Below are 23318 nucleotides of genomic sequence, written 5' to 3' on the forward strand. Positions count from 1 at the left end.
TGGACCCTTCTACTACACGGAGCTCTGCTGTTCCATCACGACTGATCTGCCGATCTACTGACTTCTTCCGTCGCAACATCCTTCTAAGGCCCTTCTGCTAGCCTCGGCCCGCTAGCTGTCTGAATCGCCGTATCTCCAGCCCGCCCAGCTACTCACTGGACCCAATGATCACGCGTCTATGCAAGCCTCTCCCTAATGTCAATATGCCTTGGCCATTGCTGTTTTGGTTTGTAATTATTGACTTATTTCATTGTAGAGCCTCTAGCCCTGTTCAATATGCCTTAGCTAATCCTTTAGTTCCACCTCCCACACATGCAGTGACCTCACCTGATTTAAATGATGTTTCTAGAGACAATATCTCTCTCATCGTCACTCAATGCATAGGTTTACCTCCACTGTATTCACATCCTACCATACCTCTGTCTGTACATTATGCCTTGAATCTATTCTACCGTGCCCAGAAACCTTCTTCTTTTACTCCCTGTTCTGAACATACTAGACGACCAGTTCTTATAGCCTTTAGCTGTACCATTATCCTACTCCTCCTCTGTTCCCCTGGTGATGTAGAGGTTAACCCAGGCCCTGCAGTGCCCAGCTCCACTCCCATTCACCAGGCGCTCTCATTTGTTGACTTCTGTAACTGTAAAAGCCTTGGTTTCATGCATGTTAACATTAGAAGCCTCCTCCCTAAGTTTTTGTTTTATTCACTGCTTTAGCACACTCTGCCAACCCGGATGTCCTAACCGTGTCTGAATCCTGGCTTAGGAAGGCCACAAAAAAAACTGAAATTTCCATCCCTAACTATAACATTTTCCGACAAGATAGAACTGCCAAAGGGGGCGGAGTTGGCCTGCAGATTTCTGTCCTACTATCCAGGTCTGTGCCCAAACAATTTGAGCTTCTATTTTTAGAAATCCACCTTTCCAGAAACAAGTCTCTCACCGTTGCCACTTGCTATAGAGCACCTTCTGGCCCCAGCTGTGTCCTGGACACCATATGTGAATTGATATCTCACTGGTCACCCCCTAAGCCAATTCCTCCTTTGGCCGCCTTTCCTTCCAGTTCTCTGCTGCAAAAATCACTGAAGCTGGAGACCCATATATCCCTCACTAAATTTAAGCGCCAGCTGTCAGAGCAGCTCACAGATCACTGCACCTGTACATAGCTCATCTGTAAATAGCCGATCCAACTACCCCATCCCCCATACTGTTATTTATTTTCATCAATTGCACCCCAGTATCTCTACTTGCACACTCATATTCTGCACATCTATCACTCCAGTGTTTAATTGCTATATTGTAATTATTTCGCCACTATGGCCTATTTATTGCCTTACCTCCTTTATCCTACCTCATTTGCACACACTGTATATTGACCTTTTCTATTGTATTATTGACTGCATGTTTGTTTATTCCATGTGTAGCCCTGTGTTGTTGTTTGTGTCGCACTGCTTTACTTTATCTTGGTCAGGTCGCAGTTGTAAATGAGAACTTGTTCTCAACTAGCCTACCTGATTAAGTAAATGTGTAATAAAAATGTGTGGCTCTGCTGCCCCCTAGCTGGCTGGCCCCCATTGGCTATAGTAATAGGGTGAAGTTGCACCCAGACGCAAATCGTGGGTCAGTTATATATTTCCCCCCACTAATGGTTAAGGTTAGGACTGTGGGAGGGTGAAGCTGATCTTAGATCTGTATCCTAGACCCAGGAGTGTGGTAATAGCCATATCATTACAACTATGGTCCATCCTCTGACTTTGGTCTTTACCTCTGATGATGCCGCTGGCCAGTCCTGGTATTCCCTGTATCTCTGTAACGTTGTTCTGGTTGAAGTAGTCATCACATTGAGGACTACTCATGTTGCCAGAGCTACAGAAGTTCCTCCACAGCTGACTAGGTACAGTCACATTGCCCTCTAGAACCGTCTTACTACACACGTCAAACTGATCTCTCACCAATGTCCTGTTACCCAACATACAGATCCTGGAGAAAGAGGAATATTATTGGTTCTGATTATCAACAGAGTGATGATAACATGTCATGATAATGTGTGTTTTCACTCTACTTTAGATCAGATATTAGCTATATTATAGCTACACTAAAAAACATTTACAGTATGCGTACAGTAGCTAGATCTTTAGGACAAAGTTCAACAATGGAAATAGACTTTTATCTCCATTGACCATTCCAGCCAGTGGATTAGCAAGTGTTTTGGCTTCCGTCAGGGACAAACTGATCCTTAACACCAAATTAAATCCACATCAATTATACCATTATTCCCATTTCCTGTTTAGACAAAGAAGTTAAAAAATCCCCAGTGCCTTACGAAAAGTCGGGCGGTTGGAAAACAGACTTAATGGCCCCGGCGTAGATGGAGACGATAGAGATGATGACACAGGCCAGGAAGAGAGAGGCCAGCTTGTTGACGTATTTCACCCCCACAAAGACCACCACGGCCATGAGGCTGAGACAGATGGTGCCGTACACCCTCATGTTGTTGAGGATGGCACTGTCGCCCCCATGGTGGTCGCTGGCGTGGAAGATGGCCGCCTGGGGAACCAGGTATTTCTGGGAGAGGACAATGACAACATAATTAATTTAGGTACACTTTCTGTGAGACACACACATTTAATACCTTATGTGTGCATTCATAATGCACTTATAATGGCTTCTACAATTCACTATACAGTAAGAGCAGAAAAGAAGTCTTTCACTATAAATGTATTTTGAGTCCTCCGAGTATATATACGACTATCAGTCATATACTACAGTCTACAACAGCAACATTATGTGGATCAAATGTATGTTCAGCTAATGTTGTTGGATCCCATTTTTACATGTAAGTTACTCCATCTCAGTATGATTGAGTACATTGACCTATTTTACTACAGTATATTGGGTGCATCCCAAATTGCACCCTATTCCCTACATATTGCACAATTATAGGTCCTGATCAAAAGTAGTGCACTAAATAGGGAATAGGGTGTGATTTGGGAGCAGATGATAACTCACCAGGAAGATCTCTATAGCTCCCAGTATGTACATGGCAGCAGCGAAGGTTGTTCCCAGGTAGAAACAGATTCCTACAGCCCCCCCAAACTCAGCACCCAGGGAACGAGAGATCATGAAGTACGCCCCTCCGGCTACAACAGAGAGCAGAACAGAGTTAACATGGATGAAACTGGTCAGAATAGACTGACGGTGTGATCATTTGTTAGTCATGTCATAAAAATGACATTATCTTGTTATTGTCATGTTTATGTAACTGTTACAACTAAAGTGTTTTAAGTGTAAAATGTAAGTTTGGATTCTCAGTCTTCAAAGCTTGTACTGTACCCTCACCTGGGACAACACCATTTGTAGCTATGGCACTCATGGATATGGCAGTGAGCATTGTCTGTCAAACAGGAGAGAATATGAACACCATCAAATAAGGCCAGTCAGTCTTTATGAGAGAGTTCTGGATGTTTTATGTTGTGCCCATCAACCAATACACTCTGCTCTTTATCCACATAATAAACACACTTAGCAACTTGTCATTGGACAACTGAACATAATTCATCAATCATATTGGAAAGGTTGAGACATAAACCACAAATATATTACATGTCCCTTGGAGTAAACAGCAGGGTGTGTAAACTGATTGAAATGCTGTGGGTTCTATTCAGCCTGGTAATGTTAACTAGCTGGTGACCCAGTTTTAACAGGGGGTTTGGCAAGTGGACAAGAACAGCGTGTCAATGGTCTTCTAACATTGCCAGACAGTGTGTGTGTGTGTGTGTGAGTGTGCCTGTGTGTGCATCCACAATGTGTGTGTGTGTGTGTGTGTGTGTGTGTGTGTGTGTGTGTGTGTGTGTGTGTGTGTGTGTGTGTGTGTGTGTGTGTGTGTGTGTGTGTGTGTGTGTGTGTGTGTGTGTGTGTGTGTGTGTGTGTGTGTGTGTGTGTGTGTGTACTAACACATGAGCAGCACATGAGGACGATGAGGAATGACTGGACGATGCCGGCTGTGCCCACGATCCACGTTAGACGAAGGAACAGGATGACACCAAAGATGTTCTGTAGACAGGGCAGGTAGACTCCCATCAGGGTACCCATGTTGGGGGACTGCAGAGAGAGAGAGAGAGAGAGAGATGAAGTGAGACAAAGAGAGTGAGAGAGAACAAACAGAACAGAGAGAGAGAGATGGATTACAATAATGAAAGGGACAAAGAAAGAGAAATTAAGAAAAGAAAGAGAACAGAGAGAGCGAGGGAGAGGAACAATTCATAAGAATTATAATTTATATCATTACAGTCTTAATCTAATATCAATCAGGAAGAGAAAAGGAACCAAACATAAATAGTGACACGAAGGCAGGAAACAGATGTGAGTGATTTGGTTGTTAAGATAACTATGATAGTACTGCTGTAGTTTTCCATATTTGTGTGAGTAATGTGTTTCAGTGTCTATGTGTGTGTTTCTGAATATGGTATGTAGCACAGATAGACCCACAGGAAATAGCTAATTGATCAGAATTATTGATCAGGAAAAATATTGATCAACTCTCACCAGGGGGCCTACAGGGCAGAGCCTGTAACAAACAGGCACCAACACAACCCAAAGCACACGCATGCAAGCTCAGATCCAAACATGTGCAGAGACAGGGGGTAGAGAGAGAGAGACTAAAGCCTGTTTGAATCTCAAAAGAAGAGAGAGATAGTTTTGGTGACTTCTGACCTTTGGGACCTTCCTGAGTGACATCTCTGTGTTCTCGGCCTCCTCGTGCTCCCTGGCCCCCTGGGTAATGTTGGTGTAGTTGACCAGCCGGCTGAGGAGGGACGACACCTTGGGACGGATGTCCAACTCCTCCTGCAGGACAGGGACAGCAGAACAGGGAACAGTTAGAGGTGGATGGGTACCCTATGTGTCTTTGGGGTGTAATAGCCTACAGTAAAAAGGTGTTATAGTGCAGTGTAAGGAATTTAATTTGTATAGGTTGAAGGAGGAGTGGTGGTCTATGGAGTGATCTAGGCAGTTGAGATGAGCAAATACTGGTGTTTAAAGGTAATATGTTGTGTATTAGTATCAGTGTATTAGTATCAATATGTTGTGTATTAGTATCAGTGTATTTGTATCAATATGTTGTGTATTAGTATCAGTGTATTAGTATCAATATGTTGTGTATTGGTATCAGTGTATTAGTATCAATATGTTGTGTATTGGTATCAGTGTATTAGTATCAATATGTTGTGTATTAGTATCAGTGTATTAGTATCAATATGTTGTGTATTAGTATCAGTGAATTAGTATCAATATGTTGTGTATTGGTATCAGTGTATTGGTATCAATATGTTGTGTATTGGTATCAGTGTATTAGTATCAATATGTTGTGTATTGGTATCAGTGTATTACTATCAATATGTTGTGTATTGGTATCAGTGTATTAGTATCAATATGTTGTGTATTTGTATCAGTGTATTAGTATCAATATGTTGTGTATTGGTATCAGTGTATTAGTATCAATATGTTGTGTATTGGTATCAGTGTATTAGTATCAATATGTTGTGTATTGGTATCAGTGTATTTGTATCAATATGTTGTGTATTAGTATCAGTGTATTAGTATCAATATGTTGTGTATTAGTATCAGTGAATTAATATAAATATGTTGTGTATTGGTATCAGTGTATTAGTATCAATATGTTGTGTATTAGTATCATTGTATTAGTATCAATATGTTGTGTATTGGTATCAGTGTCCCTGAGAGCCACTCTTAAAATAACTGTCCGGTGAAAATATCACTTTTATTCTGTTAACTCACACCCAAATAATGTTATTGACTCATCTGATGCTCAAATCTGAAAAAAAAACACCCACCACCATTCAAACACAAAAAAGCAGTTAACATATTTAATTACATGTTTTTTGGAAGGAAAACTATTTCACTCAAATCGTAATTAATTTTAGGTCATACTTCCTAGGAATCTGGAAACACAGGACTGTTACTTTAAAGACAGACCTCAAACAAGGCCAGGTTCCTGTCATAGAAATCAGTCTTCCTGTCAGCATCTGCACTGCTGAGGAAAGGACTATCCTCCTTGTGATTTCCATGGCCTGAAAAAAGAGATAGAAGAAGAGAAATAAAACATTTATAAAGTAGACAAGGATAAGATTTTCAACCTGTACCTTGGTAAGATAAACAGGGGTCATTATAAAGTATGAAATGTGATAATGAGAGCCAGTTTGTGATCAGTTCCCATTCATGCATGCCGGTGCTCTATTGTAAAACAGCAGTCTGTTTGTTTTCATCTCAACCAACACGTTGCAATATAAAAACCCGAAAAATGACATTTGAGACAAATAAAGTTTAGCGACATCTGTAGAGGTGACAGGAAAAGAGATGACTAATAATAACTACAGTACAAAAGCCATCAAAACCATGCAACCATGCAACCCTGTCAACCACAGTATACGGTCTATGGTGCTAACTGTGACGAATCTCCAAGTTAGTTCCCACAGTCTGCCTACAACCTACAGTATGACATCACTGTCTGTCTCAGTCTCCCACTCCCACGTTCAAAGTCATCAACCCCGGCAGCTGCTATGTGAGGTATACTGTAACCAGAGACCTGCGTCCTACACTATTATACTGTTTTTAATGTCTTTAGCATATCAGGCACAGAGACAATAGGAAGGAATTCACTCAAACCCTCTATTGCAAAATGTTTCAGCCCATCATTGCTGATCAAGATTGTGAGTGACTTCTCTTGCATCACCAGTAAGCAAAGCATCACCCAAAGATACAGTCATATCCAAACATCATCCAGGACAAAACTAAAATCAATTAAATAGAGCAGAGACGACAAAAAAGTTGCTTAGTAAATTTCTCTCTGGTTTAAACTCTGTTCTCTGTTACCCTTGATACATCAAGCTGAGGCAGGATATGAGCCTGGGGCTACTGGCAGTGCACACAGCATCTGTGTGAATATGATAATACACGACACACAAACCAATCTATTTCTAGAAATTAGGATCCTGATATTTGGATCATCAGAGAACATGACAAGTGGTCGAGTCTCTTCAAACATTATTTCCTTGCAGCACAAATCCAACCGGTTACATTACTAACATCCTGAGCCCCAGACAATTACCCGACTGCCGTACCCTATAAGTAGGGCTGAACACGAGACACAAAATGCTAACTTCTCTCCAGCATCTATTCTAAAACTAGACCCATGCTGGTTCAGTGGTGCCAAGCTTCTCTACTTACCTGTCTCCAGCACCACAGTGTTCAGTACCTCAGTGCTGCTGAGGGTGACCATGCTGCCACAGTGTGTACAGAGAGCAGTGTACTGTGATCTCTGGCTCGGGACATAGTCAGGCGCCATTCAGAACACACTGTCACACAGGGCAAACTGTCACTCACTGAGGGGCTTGGTCCAGAACACACAGCGTGAGGCTACACACACACACACACACACCGGAGGGGGAGTGCACACACAGGAGCGAGTACACACAAGCAAGCATGCAGGCACAAATACATACACACTGTGGGTTGTAGAGCAGAGGCCAGAGCAAACACACAGTAAGCATATGAAGATCTTAAAGTATTTCACAACTACGTACAGCACATTGATATTTACTATGGGCCATGATGGTCTTGTCATTATGCTAACAATGCATAATGGCAACTCAAAATGATATGCTGTGAAACATTTAGAAAAAATGTCCCACTTCATCACTAATGATGAGGGAGTCAACTCCTTGTACCATTTCTGAGATTAGATGGGAATAAGTGTGTAAAGACCTAACACTCACTCACTAGTATGATGTAATTGAAAATGGGCAGGGAAAGAGACAAGATCAATTCAAATACTGTCCTCTAGTGTCAGTTTGCTGTTAGTGCCATGTGAGAACATTGTAATACAGGAAGGATGTCATTGTGTTTGTGTTTACATTGCAATGTCAATGCCATCATAGCGTCAGTTCTAAATTATGACCGAAGGATGCTGAACTTGTAAAACAACATATAATCCTTTATCTCTGTCTGTACTGTTCGCTTATATGTTTCCAAATGTCGCTCTCTCTACCACAACACCCTCCTCAAGTCGGTCTTATTAAAAGGATGGCGGGTATGGGGACGGGGTGCCGTTTGTAAAGTTGAATGGTCCGGAGGGGGTTCTCCTGACCTGACATTTGATGTCTAATTAAAACAGATTAAAGATGAACAGAACTGTTATGAACGACTCACAGAAAGCCCTGAGTTCCACTGCGCTGAAAAGAACAGCACACAGGGATTTACAACAACAGGTCCCAACAAGTCAACGAACAAATGGTGCCTCCACAAAAATGCCTCTGAGCCACAAGATCAAAGGACTGCCAACAAAGTGAGACAGACTGCCAACCCTGCCGAGCGTCCCGCCTCCTCCTGCTGTACTGAACAGTCCCCTCTGTCTGAACGCCTTGTTACTATTAGACAAGTCAGCACATTACTGGCAGCACTCACTTTAGCTTTTTACAGAGAGAAATAACATGACTACCCAAGTTTCCAAAGCTATCCAGACATATAATGAAGTTGTTTCATATGTGCTTGACTGAAGAGGTCTTTGAACTAGGCCTATTACTGGAAGTGTCAACATATCACTGGTGTACTGAAGTTACAGGCCAACTTACATCTGCAGAATGCATTTTGGAAGATAATATCATTCTTTACTCTGTTTCTAGTTCCACCAGCTTCTTTCTTTGTCTTTTTACATTTAATGCAAAGCAGAGACTATTAGCCAAGGTATTAACAAATATTATATTTGCAGATTAATATTAAGCTTTAAACACACCAGTAAAACCACCACACATTTGGTTGCCGTATTTTCAATGTGGTCCCATTCAAACAAAGGAAACAGGAAAAGGCAAGTCCAAATGGTCTAGTAAGCACTAGGGTGGGGCACCAATTGAGGTTGTCTTTTTGTGTAAAGGCCTATGATCAGTGCTGTTGCGTGCCACCGTAAAAACAACCACTAAGACAAAGGTCTGACTAGTCTGACTGACACAGAACTATACCCTAGACTACATTTACATTACATTTAAGTCATTTGGCAGACGCTCTTATCCAGAGCGACTTACAAATTGGTGAATTCACCTTATGACATCCAGTGGAACAGCCACTTTACAATAGTGCATCTAAATCATTTAAGGGGGTGAGAAGGATTACTTTATCCTATCCTAGGTATTCCTTAAAGAGGTGGGGTTTCAGGTGTCTCCGGAAGGTGGTGATTGACTCCGCTGTCCTGGCGTCGTGAGGGAGTTTGTTCCACCATTGGGGGGCCAGAGCAGCGAACAGTTTTGACTGGGCTGAGCGGGAACTGTACTTCCTCAGTGGTAGGGAGGCGAGCAGGCCAGAGGTGGATGAACGCAGTGCCCTTGTTTGGGTGTAGGGCCTGATCAGAGCCTGGAGGTACTGCGGTGCCGTTCCCCTCACAGCTCCGTAGGCAAGCACCATGGACTAGACTAGACTCTGACTGACACAGAACTATACCCGAGACTAGTCTGACTGACACAGAACTATACCCTAGACTAGTCTGACTGACACAGAACTATACCCTAGACTACAGTCTGACTGACACAGAACTATACCCTAGACTAGTTTGACTGACACAGAACTATACCCTAGACTAGAGTCTGCCTGACACAGAACTATACCCGAGACTAGTCTGACTGACACAGAACTTTACTCTAGACTAGTCTGACTGACACAGAACTATACTCTAGACTAGTCTGACTGACACAGAACTATAGCCTAGACTAGAGTCTGACTGACACAGAACTATACCCTAGACTAGAGTCTGCCTGACACAGAACTATACCCTAGACTAGAGTCTGCCTGACACAGAACTATACCCTAGACTAGAGTCTGCCTGACACAGAACTATACCCTAGACTAGTCTGACTGACACAGAACTATACCCTAGACTAGAGTCTGCCTGACACAGAACTATACCCGAGACTAGTCTGACTGACACAGAACTATACCCTAGACTAGTCTGACTGACACATAACTATACCCTAGACTAGAGTCTGCCTGACACAGAACTATACCCTAGACTAGTCTGACTGACACAGAACTATACCCTAGACTAGTCTGACTGACACAGAACTATACCCTAGACTAGAGTCTGCCTGACACAGAACTATACCCTAGACTAGAGTCTGCCTGACACAGAACTATACCCTAGACAAGTCTGACTGACACATAACTATACCCTAGACTAGAGTCTGACTGACACAGAACTATAGCCTAGACTAGAGTCTGACTGACACAGAACTATACCCTAGACAAGTCTGACTGACACATAACTATAACCTAGACTAGAGTCTGACTGACACAGAACTATAGCCTAGACTAGAGTCTGACTGACACAGAACTATACCCTAGACTAGAGTCTGACTGACACAGAACTATACCCTAGACTAGAGTCTGATTGACACAGAACTATACCCTAGACTAGAGTCTGACTGACACAGAACTATACACTCGACTAGAGTCTGACTGACACAGAACTATAGCCTAGACTAGTCTGACTGACACAGAACTATAACCTAGACTCGAGTCTGACTGACACAGAACTATACCCTAGACTAGTCTGACTGACACAGAACTATACCCTAGACTAGTCTGACTGACACAGAACTATACCCTAGACTAGTCTGACTGACACATTACTATACCCTAGACTAGAGTCTGATTGACACAGAACTATACCCTAGACTAGAGTCTGACTGACACAGAACTATACCCTAGACTAGTCTGACTGACACAGAACTATACCCTAGACTAGTCTGACTGACACATTACTATACCCTAGACTAGAGTCTGATTGACACAGAACTATACCCTAGACTAGAGTCTGACTGACACAGAACTATACCCTAGACTAGAGTCTGATTGACACAAAACTATACACTAGACTAGAGTCTGATTGACACAGAACTATACCCTAGACTAGAGTCTGATTGACACAGAACTATACCCTTGACTAGAGTCTGACTGACACAGAACTATACCCTAGACTAGAGTCTGATTGACACAGAACGATACCCTAGACTAGAGTCTGATTGACACAGAACAATACCCTAGACTCGTGTCTGACTGACACAGAACTATACCTTAGACTAGAGTCTGACTGACACAGAATCAGTGTCCACACCCAACACAGTTGGTGACTTGCGACCTTGCTGGTCCCAGACAACAGTCAGAATCTTCTCATGTCTAAGAAAGTCACAGTGAGTAGCAGCATCAAAAGAACCCAATAGATGTTCTGGACCCAGATTCACAGAACACTTCTAACACAAAAACTTAAGAAGCTTCTTAAAGAAAAAAATAAGTATCTCAAGATTTCATTTTTTTCTTACAGGCTTCTCAAATATCTTCTTGCAAACTTCTTAACAATCTTCTTAAGATGATTGCGACTAGGCAACCAATCTAGCTCGTAATGACAATCATCCTAGCATATTTCAAACTGAGATTACTGTTCTAAAACATGTTCTTCGGTTGAAAACAACCAATACTGAAAGTTTCATATGAAGTTTGTGAATGACTTAAGCATGCTCAATTACTTTCATTAGCTTAATCTCTCACTGCCCTGAGTTTAAGACAAGGGTTTCAGTATCTTGGAAATAAAAACGTTTCCAAGAAGAAATCCAAGAACATAATTTTTTTTCTTAGGAAGAACCTTGAGAACATTTCTAATAACTTTATTGAGGAATACACCTTAAGTATAACTTAAGGAAAAAATTGCACTTAAGAATACATTTTTTCTTAATAAGGTTGAATCTGGGCTTTAGACTCTGTAGTTGTGACTTTTCAGTGGCTAACCATTTATATAACCAGCAATGCAAAAGAAAGCAAGAAAACTTCAACATGTCAGCAATCACCAAAGCTGCTTATCCATGAAAAACACTTTGTCACCCTATTAGCTCATTCGGTATGAAAAAGCCTATTTGCTAAACTTCTCCTTAAATGAACATTTAAGACTTTATTAAGCAGCATAGAAGTCATGCAGCTTAGACCTCTCTATGGCTCTACCTCGTGTGGTTAGCTGGCAGAGATGCTATTCTGATTAGTGCTGTTCAAAGGCAATGTGTGTGTGTGTGAGAGAGAGAAAGTGTACATGTTTTCCTACATTATCAGGATCACAATGTCCAGACAACTCACCAGAATGTTCTGACAAGGTAGGAAAACAAGATAAAAAATTAATTGTTCAAATGCTATTTTAGGCTTAGGGGTTAGGTTTATGGTTTGGGGTTAAGGTTAGGGTTAGGTTAAGGGTAAGAGTTCGTAGGATTTTGAATGGGAATAAAATAGTCCCTGAGAATTCACAAAAACAAGACTGAGTGCGCGTGCATGCAAGCACAGATTCAAATGCACTCGAGCTAGAATACCTAAACGTGAGTTTGTGGATGTGAGTGAGCATTTGGGTGTGTGTAAGAACACTAGTCAGTTAGCTACAGTAGCTGTCAACACTGGTTAGACTCTCAACAAACACCAGGGTCCACAACAGAGCTGCTGCTAGCCTGCTACTGTACCAACCAACACTAAGGTGGGTACACAACTATACCAGAGCTTTAGGCAGTTAAGTTACATTTGATTTGATACTGTAATACTGTGTATTGTATAATAACTTGGTGTTAGCTTGTATAGCTCATTTGAACTGATCCGTGATCTGCTTGTATATAGCCTTGTTATTTGCCAGCAGCATACCACCCTGCATACCACTGCTAGTTTGCTTCTGAAGCTAAGCAGGGTTGGTCCTGGTCAGTACCTGGATGGGAGACCAGATGCTGCTGGAAGTGGTGTTGGAGGGCCAGTAGGAGGCACTCTTTCCTCTGGTCTAAGAAAATAAATTTCCCAATGCCCCAGGGCAGTGATTGAGGACACTGCCCTGTGTAGGGTGCCGTCTTTCAGATGGGACGTTAAACGGGTGTCCTGACTCTATGAGGTCATTAAAGATCCCATGGCACTTATCGTGAGAGTAGGGGTGTTAACCCCGGTGTCTTGGCAAAATTCCCAATCTGTCCCTTGAACCATCACAGTCACCTAATAATCCCCTGTTTACAATTGGCTCATTCATCCCCCTCCTCTCCCCTGTAACTATTCCCCAGGTCATTGCTGCAAATGAGAATGTGTTCTCAGTCAACTTACCTGGTAAAATAACGGATAAATACAAAAAAATATGTTGTTTTTATTGTGTGACCTTTTCCTTTTCTATTTAGAAAAGATTTGTCTTACTTTTTAACTCTGCATTGTTGGGAATGGCCTCGTAAGTAAGCATTTTACTGTAGTCTACACCAGCTGTATTCGGCGCATGTGACCAATAAACTTTGATTTGACTTGTCCTTACACATTTATAAAGGATGGTGAAGTGCTCAACTAAGTCATTGTGAATATATACTTCATATTTCATAGTTAGAAATGTGTCTACTTAGTCACTGTCTGGACAGTGTTAATAATCATACAAACAACAATGACTGACTGATAAGATGTTAGATTGTGTTTAATGACATTGGGGAAAAGAAGAGGAAGAAGAATTTGTGGATCCAGTTCTGTTTGATATATTGTTTATCAGATTAACTTAATCAGACTAACTGTTTCCTTACCACTAATGGGGAAATTAAGTTGAGATTCAATTTAAAACTAAAAGTTGCACATGCTTATCAGTGGGTTGGTTATAAATTTCAAAACACAGCCATCAAGTCTCTGTAGCTCTTTCAAGTACGCTATAGGCCACTCTTTCTTTCAAATCACATCAAATCAAACTTTATTTGTGACATGCGCTGAATACAACAAGTGTAGACTTTACCGTGAAATGCTTACTGACAAACCCTCAACCAACAGTGCAGTTCAAGAAGAGTTAAGAAAATAGTAGACAAACATAAAAATTAATACTAAAAAGTAACACAATAAGAATAACTATGAGGTTATATACAGGGGGCACCAGTACCGAGTCAGTGTGCGGGGGTACAAGTTAGAGGTAATTTGTACATGTAGGTAGGGGTGAAGTGACTATGCATAGATAATAAACAGTGAGTAGCAGCAGTGTACAAAAGGGGGGGGGGGCTGTCAATGTAAATTGTCCGATGGTGATTGTATTAATTGTTCAGCAGTCTTATGGCTTGGGGGTAGAAGCTGTTGAGGAGCCTTTCGATCCTAGACTTGGCGCTCCGGTACCGCTTGCCGTGCGGTAGCAGAGAAAACAGTCTATAACTTGGGTGACTGGAGTCTCTGATAATTTTATGGGTTTTCCTCTGACACCGCCTATTATATAGGTCCTGGATGGCAGGAAGCTTGGCCCCAGCGATGTACTGGGTCGTTCACACTACTCTCTGTAGCGCCTTACGGTCAGATGCCGAGCAGTTGCCATAACAGGCGGTGATGCAAAGGCTCAGGATGCTCTCGATGGTGTAGCTGTAGAACCTTTTTGAGGATCTGGGGACCCATGCCAAATCTTTTCAGTCTCCTACGGGGGAAAAGGTTTTGTCGTGCCCTCTTCACGACTGTCTTGGTATGTTTGGACCATGATAGTTTGTTGGTGATGTGGACACCAAGGAACTTGAAACTCTCGACCCACTCCACTACAGCCACGTTAATGTTTTCCTGTAGTCCACGATCAGCTCCTTTGTCTTGCTCACATTGAGGGAGAGGTTGTTGTCCTGGCACCACACTGCCAGTTCTCTGACTTCCTCCCTATACTCCATCTCATCGTTGTCAGTGATCAGGCCTACCACTGTTGTGTTGTCAGCAAACTTAATGATGGTGTTGGAGTCGTGTTTGGCCACGCAGTCGTGGGTGAACAGGGAACACAGGAGGGGACTAAGTACACACCCCTGAGGGGCGCCAGTGTTAAGGATCAGTGTGGCAGACATGTTGTTGCCTACTTTTACCACCTGGGGGCGGCCCGTCAGGAAGTCCAGGATCCAGTTGCAGAGGGAAGTGTTTAGTCCCTGAGTCCTTAGCTTAGTGATGAGCTTCGTGGGCACTATGGTGTTGAACGCTGAGCTGTAGTCAATGAACAGCATTCTTGCATAGGTGTTCCTTTTGTCCAGGTGAGAAAGTGCAGTGTGGAGTGTGATTGAGATTGCTTCAACTGTGGATCTGTTGGGGTGGTATGCGAATTGGAGTGGGTCTAGGGTGTCTGGGAAGATGCTGTTGATGTGAGCCATGACCAGTCTTTCAAAGCACTTCATGGCTACCGACGTGAGTGCCGCGGGCGGTAATCATTTAAGGAAGGTTATCTTCGCTTCCTTGGGCACTGGGACTATGGTGGTCTGCTTGAAACATGTAGGTATTACAGACTTGGTCAGGGAGAGGTTGAAAATGTCACAGTTGGTCCACGCATGCTTTGAGTACATGTCCTGGTAATCCATCTGGCCCCGCGGCTTTGTGAATACTGACCTGTTTAAAGGTTTTGTTCACATCAGCCACCGAGAGTATTATCACACAGTCATGCAGAACAGCTGGTGGTCTCGTGTATGCTTCAGTGTTCCTTGACTCGAAGCGAGTATAAAAGGCATTTAGCTTGTCTGGTAGGCTCGTGTCACTGGGCAGCTCACGTCTGGGTTTCCCTTTGGAATCTGCTATGGAGATGAAGATATACTGATTGAGAGGACTGAAGTGAGATTGTGAATATTTTTTTATATATACATAAATTGTTAAATTACTGTCATCTAAAAAATAAAGACAACTATATCCAAATTCACTAGCAATATTCTTCAGAATTATGAATTACTGAAGTATTTTACATCCCAGTTTTATTTTCCTTCAAGTTTTTCAGAACATCTTGAGCTACCTTGGAGAACGTTATTTAAATGGACTGTTCCATTTTGTTGTTATTATCTACCCTCATCCCTTTTTTTCTTGTGGTTAGGGTTAGTAGAGGGTGATTACAGCACAACAGTGAGGGGCAGAGGAGCACTGTACAGTACAGATGTAGGATCTTAATGTTCACCAGCTACAGCAGAAAAATAATCCTACAGCAACAGGAAATGTGAATTATTACATGGATTATAATTCTTGAACATTCTTGTAGGGGTTGATACCTTTTCTTTAGGGCAAATTTTAAAGTGGAAATTACAAACTTTAGAAGACTTTTTAAAACTCAAATACACTACAAGTTTGTATTACCTGCTGTGCAGGAAAAATCATCAGCAACAAAAGAGTGATCAAATTTAAATCCTAAATCTTTACAGAGGAGGGGCGCCACTAATTGGAAAATCAAATTGACACAACATTGGCACAAATGGTGGATTCAGAAACAGGGCAGACAGAAACAGCCACAGGTGAACATTCTTTGGATACAGGTATAACAAGGCAAAGTGACAAATAGATACAATATAATTGCACATCAGGTCATGACTTTCTTCAGAGAGTTGTGTTAGGAAGTTGTGTTGTTTTTGTGCATTTTGTTAATTCCTCAAGTCAAGCTATTATACAATACTCTCCTGAAGACTTAGGGTTAGTCCCAAATTGCATCCTATTCCTTGTATAGTGCGCTACTTTTGATCAGGGCCTAAAGGGTTCATTATATAGGGGATAACATGCCATTTGGGAGACAGTCTTTGAGGACTGTTTGTCTTTCAACAGAAGCTAATACATTTTAGCAGCCCAATCAGGACAGATGGGATTCATTGTTACCGGATAAGCTAGAGGCTGTGGAAAACATACAGTCATTCCCTACATAAAGGACTGCCAACTCCCACTTTAAAATAGCCCAGTTTGTTGTTACATGTCTCTCATAGCTCTAACCCCAGGGGCTCTAGTAGAATAATACCTCTAACCCTACCTTACCAGCAGTGCTCTGCTATAGCCTCTCAGGGAGACAACTGTAGCTGTAGCTAGTGGGGTTGTATCCTAAAACGGTACCCTATCCCTATAATAGTACACTACTTTTGACCAGAGCCCTATGGGGAACACAGGGTAATGTGTAAGCCACTTGGGACAGCAGAGCAGAATACACCCATGAACACTCTATAGGGCATTATTTGTATGTTGTTTTCTCTGTCTAAAATCATATGTTTAGTTCTAAATACAGGAGCTTAGTCACCACTTCTATCAACGGAAACATTGATGTGATGGGAAGTAAAAAATTGGCTACAGGTTTACAGAAAGAAATGGTTGTGAGAATACATTGTCTTGTAACATGAATGTATAGAAGAAATGTATAGTCCCCTCATCAACACAGCCAACTAGCCATCCTTATTCTACTACAAATCAGTAACTGACACCGGTCTGCAAGCCATCCTTATTCTACTACAAATCAGTAACTGACACCGGTCTGCAAGCCATCCTTATTCTACTACAAATCAGTAACTGACACCGGTCTGCAAGCCATCCTTATTCTACTACAAATCAGTAACTGACACCGGTCTGCAAGCCATCCTTATTCTACTACAAATCAGTAACTGACACCGGTCTGCAAGCCATCCTTATTCTACTACAAATCAGTAACTGACACCGGTCTGCAAGCCATCCTTATTCTACTACAAATCAGTAACTGACACCGGTCTGCAAGCCATCCTTATTCTACTACAAATCAGTAACTGACACCGGTCTGCAAGCCATCCTTATTCTACTACAAATCAGTAACTGACACCGGTCTGCAAGCCATCCTTATTCTACTACAAATCAGTAACTGACACCGGTCTGCAAGCCATCCTTATTCTACTACAAATCAGTAACTGACACCGGTCTGCAAGCCATCCTTATTCTACTACAAATCAGTAACTGACACCGGTCTGCAAGCCATCCTTATTCTACTACAAATCAGTAACTGACACCGGTCTGCAAGCCATCCTTATTCTACTACAAATCAGTAACTGACACCGGTCTGCAAGCCATCCTTATTCTACTACAAATCAGTAACTGACACCGGTCTGCAAGCCATCCTTATTCTACTACAAATCAGTAACTGACACCGGTCTGCAAGCCATCCTTATTCTACTACAAATCAGTAACTGACACCGGTCTGCAAGCCATCCTTATTCTACTACAAATCAGTAACTGACACCGGTCTGCAAGCCATCCTTATTCTACTACAAATCAGTAACTGACACCGGTCTGCAAGCCATCCTTATTCTACTACAAATCAGTAACTGACACCGGTCTGCAAGCCATCCTTATTCTACTACAAATCAGTAACTGACACCGGTCTGCAAGCCATCCTTATTCTACTACAAATCAGTAACTGACACCGGTCTGCAAGCCATCCTTATTCTACTACAAATCAGTAACTGACACCGGTCTGCAAGCCATCCTTATTCTACTACAAATCAGTAACTGACACCGGTCTGCAAGCCATCCTTATTCTACTACAAATCAGTAACTGACACCGGTCTGCAAGCCATCCTTATTCTACTACAAATCAGTAACTGACACCGGTCTGCAAGCCATCCTTATTCTACTACAAATCAGTAACTGACACCGGTCTGCAAGCCATCCTTTACACTTCAGCTTCCCTTCATGATACATTCTTCTGACTGACTCTTTCTGTCACTGGTCTCAGGGTTCAAATTAGCAGTCCAGCTGTCCAGAGCCCATCGGTCATCACTCAGTCCACACACACAGAATCAGCTGTCTGCAGAGTGGATCTCTATGAGGTTCAGACTATCTATGAAGCATGTGGGACAGAATGACAGGAATGGACACTGATCTCCAGAAGACAGGCTGGGAAGACCCAGGAAGCAAAACAATGATACTCCCTCACGTAATCTACTGTTCTGTTCTGTACTGTACAGTTCAGTGTGAGGCCAACTGTTTTCTGTATAGAAGACAAAACTAAAGATTCCTTCAATAGTGGATTAGATTACAGCAAGGCAACAATACTGTAGGACATGATGATAATGCTGATGCAGACATTCACTCAGAAACACTCTCTCACACATTCACTCAAACACACTATTTCACACACACAAATTCTCACAACTAATTCGGTCATGTGCAAATGCAGCCTTGCCAGATATTGTACAGTGGATAAACTGACTGGCTGACTGACTAGAACTGACTGACTCCTAGCTAGCTACCACTCTAGTGGAAGGCTTCTCTGGCACAATGGCCACAGTGTGTAGTCCAGTCCAGACCAGCTCTGGAGAGAGCAGGGCGATCAGCCTGGAACAGAGTTAGCACTGTGACTGTGGCTGTCTCCCTCCTCTCCTCCAGCCTCTCTACCCAACCATACCAGACTCACACACCTCTTCCCTCCATCACACCATCTATGATAGCCTCCTTTACTTCAACAATCTCTTCCCTCCCTCACTTCACCTCACCAACCACTCTTCCTTTTCCTACAAACACATACGCAACACTCCACCCAAGATAATAATATACATTTTTACTCCTTCCTAGTCATCGGTTTCCATCTCACTTCCTAGATGTTATTCTTCCTGTCAATGGGAAATGGTGACATATCTCTCTCTCTCTCTCTCTGGAAACACCACTGCCTGAGAGAGAAAGACAGAGAGAGAGATTAAGAGGAAGAAGAATTCCAGGTCATTTCATGCCATCAGCTGTTTTATTCATTCAGGAGCCCCTCTTATGGACAAAACATGAAATGCCAGTGATAACACCTAACAGCTGTGTTTTTGCAAACTGGGTTAAATTGAGGTTGCCTGTGAACACTAGATTGTGAGAACTAGATTTGCTTTGTTTCACTTTGTATTTCAGTTTGTTCCCAGGCCAAAATCCAATCCAACAAAACAAGCCGTGAATGAATTCCACACATTCCAGGAATATAGAGGAGACTTTAGGCAAAGATGTCCCATAATTCCAGGGTGTTTGAGATTACGATGATGATGTCAGTCCTGAGTCCCGTGGTCTAGTGGAGCTTATCACTACAAAACTGTTTCCCGCCACATGCAGGGACACAGTCACAAAGAAGTGCACCCCAAACGTACACACACGCATTCTCCCTGCCCACGCATTCTCCCTGCCCACTCATTCTCCCTGCCCACGCATTCTCCCTGCCCACGCATTCTCCCTGCCCACGCATTCTCCCTGCCCACGCATTCTCCGTGGGAGAGAAAAAACTGCTCAACCAATATTAACTATCTTGGCAACAATAGTAATTAATCCCAGGCCAGAACATTGAGAACCTACTTCCTCTATAACTCTGTTATGGTGGTGTATTCATTACCCTGTCAGTAATGGATGGAAGACCTGGCAGGGGTAGGTCTGTGTGCCTGGCTGGCCAGCCTGTGATGGTGGTGTATTCATTACCCTGGCAGTAATGGATGGAAGGCCAGGCAGGGGTAGGTCTGTGTGCCTGGCTGGCCAGCCTGTGATGGTGGTGTATTCATTACCCTGGCAGTAATGGATGGAAGGCCAGGCAGGGGTAGGTCTGTGTGCCTGGCTGGCCAGCCTATGATGGTGGGGTATTCATTACCCTGGCAGTAATGGATGGAAGGCCAGGCAGGGGTAGGTCTGTGTGCCTGGCTGGCCAGCCTGTGATGGTGGTGTATTCATTACCCTGTCAGTAATGGATGGAAGGCCAGGCTGGGGTAGGTCTGTGTGCCAGCCTGTGATGGTGGGTATTCATTACCCCGGCCAGCCTGTGATGGTGGTGTATTCATTACCCTGTCAGTAATGGATGGAAGGCCAGGCAGGGGTAGGTCTGTGTGCCTGGCTGGCCAGCCTGTGATGGTGGTGTATTCACTACCCTGTCAGTAATGGATGGAAGGCCAGGCAGGGGTAGGTCTGTGTGCCTGGCTGGCCAGCCTGTGATGGTGGTGTATTCATTACCCTGGCAGTAATGGATGGAAGGCCAGGCAGGGGTAGGTCTGTGTGCCTGGCTGGCCAGCCTGTGATGGTGGTGTATTCACTACCCTGTCAGTAATGGATGGAAGGCCAGGCAGGGGTAGGTCTGTGTGCCTGGCTGGCCAGCCTGTGATGGTGGTGTATTCATTACCCTGGCAGTAATGGATGGAAGGCCAGGCAGGGGTAGGTCTGTGTGCCTGGCTGGCCAGCCTGTGATGGTGGTGTATTCACTACCCTGTCAGTAATGGATGGAAGGCCAGGCAGGGGTAGGTCTGTGTGCCTGGCTGGCCAGCCTGTGATGGTGGTGTATTCATTACCCTGGCAGTAATGGATGGAAGGCCAGGCAGGGGTAGGTCTGTGTGCCTGGCTGGCCAGCCTGTGATGGGGGTGTATTCATTACCCTGTCAGTAATGGATGGAAGGCCAGGCAGGGGTAGGTCTGTGTGCCTGGCTGGCCAGCCTGTGATGGTGGTGTATTCATTACCCTGTCAGTAATGGATGGAAGGCCAGGCACCCTGGCAGTAATGGATAGGTCTGTGTGCCTGGCTGGCCAGCCTGTGATGGTGGTGTATTCATTACCCTGGCAGTAATGGATGGAAGGCCAGGCAGGGGTAGGTCTGTGTGCTTGGCCGGCCAGCCTGTGATGGGGGTGTATTCATTACCCTGGCAGTAATGGATGGAAGGCCAGGCAGGGGTAGGTCTGTGTGCCTGGCTGGCCAGCCTGTGATGGTGGTGTATTCATTACCCTGGCAGTAATGGATGGAAGGCCAGGCAGGGGTAGGTCTGTGTGCCTGGCTGGCCAGCCTGTGATGGTGGTGTATTCATTACCCTGGCAGTAATGGATGGAAGGCCAGGCAGGGGTAGGTCTGTGTGCCCGGCCGGCCAGCCTGTGATGGGGGTGTATTCATTACCCTGGCAGTAATGGATGGAAGGCCAGGCAGGGGTAGGTCTGTGTGCCTGGCTGGCCAGCCTGTGATGGTGGTGTATTCACTACCCTGGCAGTAATGGATGGAAGGCCAGGCAGGGGTAGGTCTGTGTGCCTGGCTGGCCAGCCTGTGATGGAGGTGTATTCACTACCCTGTCAGTAATGGATGGAAGGCCAGGCAGGGGTAGGTCTGTGTGCCCGGCCGGCCAGCCTGTGATGGGGGTGTATTCATTACCCTGGCAGTAATGGATGGAAGGCCAGGCATGGGTAGGTCTGTGTGCCCGGCCGGCCAGCCTGTGATGGGGGTGTATTCATTACCCTGGCAGTAATGGATGGAAGGCCAGGCAGGGGTAGGTCTGTGTGCCTGGCTGGCCAGCCTGTGATGGTGGTGTATTCATTACCCTGGCAGTAATGGATGGAAGGCCAGGCAGGGGTAGGTCTGTGTGCCTGGCTGGCCAGCCTGTGATGGTGGTGTATTCATTACCCTGTCAGTAATGGATGGAAGGCCAGGCAGGGGTAGGTCTGTGTGCCCGGCCGGCCAGCCTGTGATGGGGGTGTATTCATTACCCTGGCAGTAATGGATGGAAGGCCAGGCAGGGGTAGGTCTGTGTGCCCGGCCGGCCAGCCTGTGATGGGGGTGTATTCATTACCCTGGCAGTAATGGATGGAAGGCCAGGCAGGGGGGTAGGTCTGTGTGCCTGGCTGGCCAGCCTGTGATGGTGGTGTATTCATTACCCTGGCAGTAATGGATGGAAGGCCAGGCAGGGGTAGGTCTGTGTGCCTGGCTGGCCAGCCTGTGATGGTGGTGTATTCATTACCCTGGCAGTAATGGATGGAAGGCCAGGCAGGGGTAGGTCTGTGTGCCCGGCCGGCCAGCCTGTGATGGGGGTGTATTCATTACCCTGGCAGTAATGGATGGAAGGCCAGGCAGGGGTAGGTCTGTGTGCCCGGCCGGCCAGCCTGTGATGGGGGTGTATTCATTACCCTGGCAGTAATGGATGGAAGGCCAGGCAGGGGTAGGTCTGTGTGCCTGGCTGGCCAGCCTGTGATGGTGGTGTATTCACTACCCTGGCAGTAATGGATGGAAGGCCAGGCAGGGGTAGGTCTGTGTGCCTGGCTGGCCAGCCTGTGATGGAGGTGTATTCACTACCCTGTCAGTAATGGATGGAAGGCCAGGCAGGGGTAGGTCTGTGTGCCCGGCCGGCCAGCCTGTGATGGGGGTGTATTCATTACCCTGGCAGTAATGGATGGAAGGCCAGGCAGGGGTAGGTCTGTGTGCCTGGCTGGCCAGCCTGTGATGGTGGTGTATTCATTACCCTGGCAGTAATGGATGGAAGGCCAGGCAGGGGTAGGTCTGTGTGCCTGGCTGGCCAGCCTGTGATGGTGGTGTATTCATTACCCTGTCAGTAATGGATGGAAGGCCAGGCAGGGGTAGGTCTGTGTGCCTGGCTGGCCAGCCTGTGATGGTGGTGTATTCATTACCCTGGCAGTAATGGATGGAAGGCCAGGCAGGGGTAGGTCTGTGTGCCTGGCTGGCCAGCCTGTGATGGTGGTGTATTCATTACCCTGGCAGTAATGGATGGAAGGCCAGGCAGGGGTAGGTCTGTGTGCCCGGCCGGCCAG

General features: G+C 44.6%; 1 protein-coding gene across 2 annotated transcripts in view; it reads right to left on the reverse strand.

Moving 5' to 3' along the window:
* LOC135557038 (solute carrier family 12 member 4-like) overlaps positions 1-23318 on the reverse strand; it is a gene marked incomplete at its 3' end in the record, with an annotated part of 51157 nt that overhangs the window by 26446 nt on the left and 1393 nt on the right. Inside the window, 8 exon segments of one of the 2 annotated variants that reach the window (XM_064990346.1) lie at positions 1765-1979; positions 2323-2564; positions 3009-3139; positions 3339-3393; positions 3954-4100; positions 4713-4844; positions 5994-6088; positions 7245-7351. In XM_064990346.1, coding sequence (XP_064846418.1) covers positions 1765-1979; positions 2323-2564; positions 3009-3139; positions 3339-3393; positions 3954-4100; positions 4713-4844; positions 5994-6088; positions 7245-7296 — 1069 coding nt within the window. 2 annotated transcript variants of the gene reach the window in all.

This window comes from Oncorhynchus masou, chromosome 2 (genome assembly GCF_036934945.1).
Source record: "Oncorhynchus masou masou isolate Uvic2021 chromosome 2, UVic_Omas_1.1, whole genome shotgun sequence".
In the NCBI taxonomy this organism is placed as follows: domain Eukaryota; kingdom Metazoa; phylum Chordata; class Actinopteri; order Salmoniformes; family Salmonidae; genus Oncorhynchus; species Oncorhynchus masou.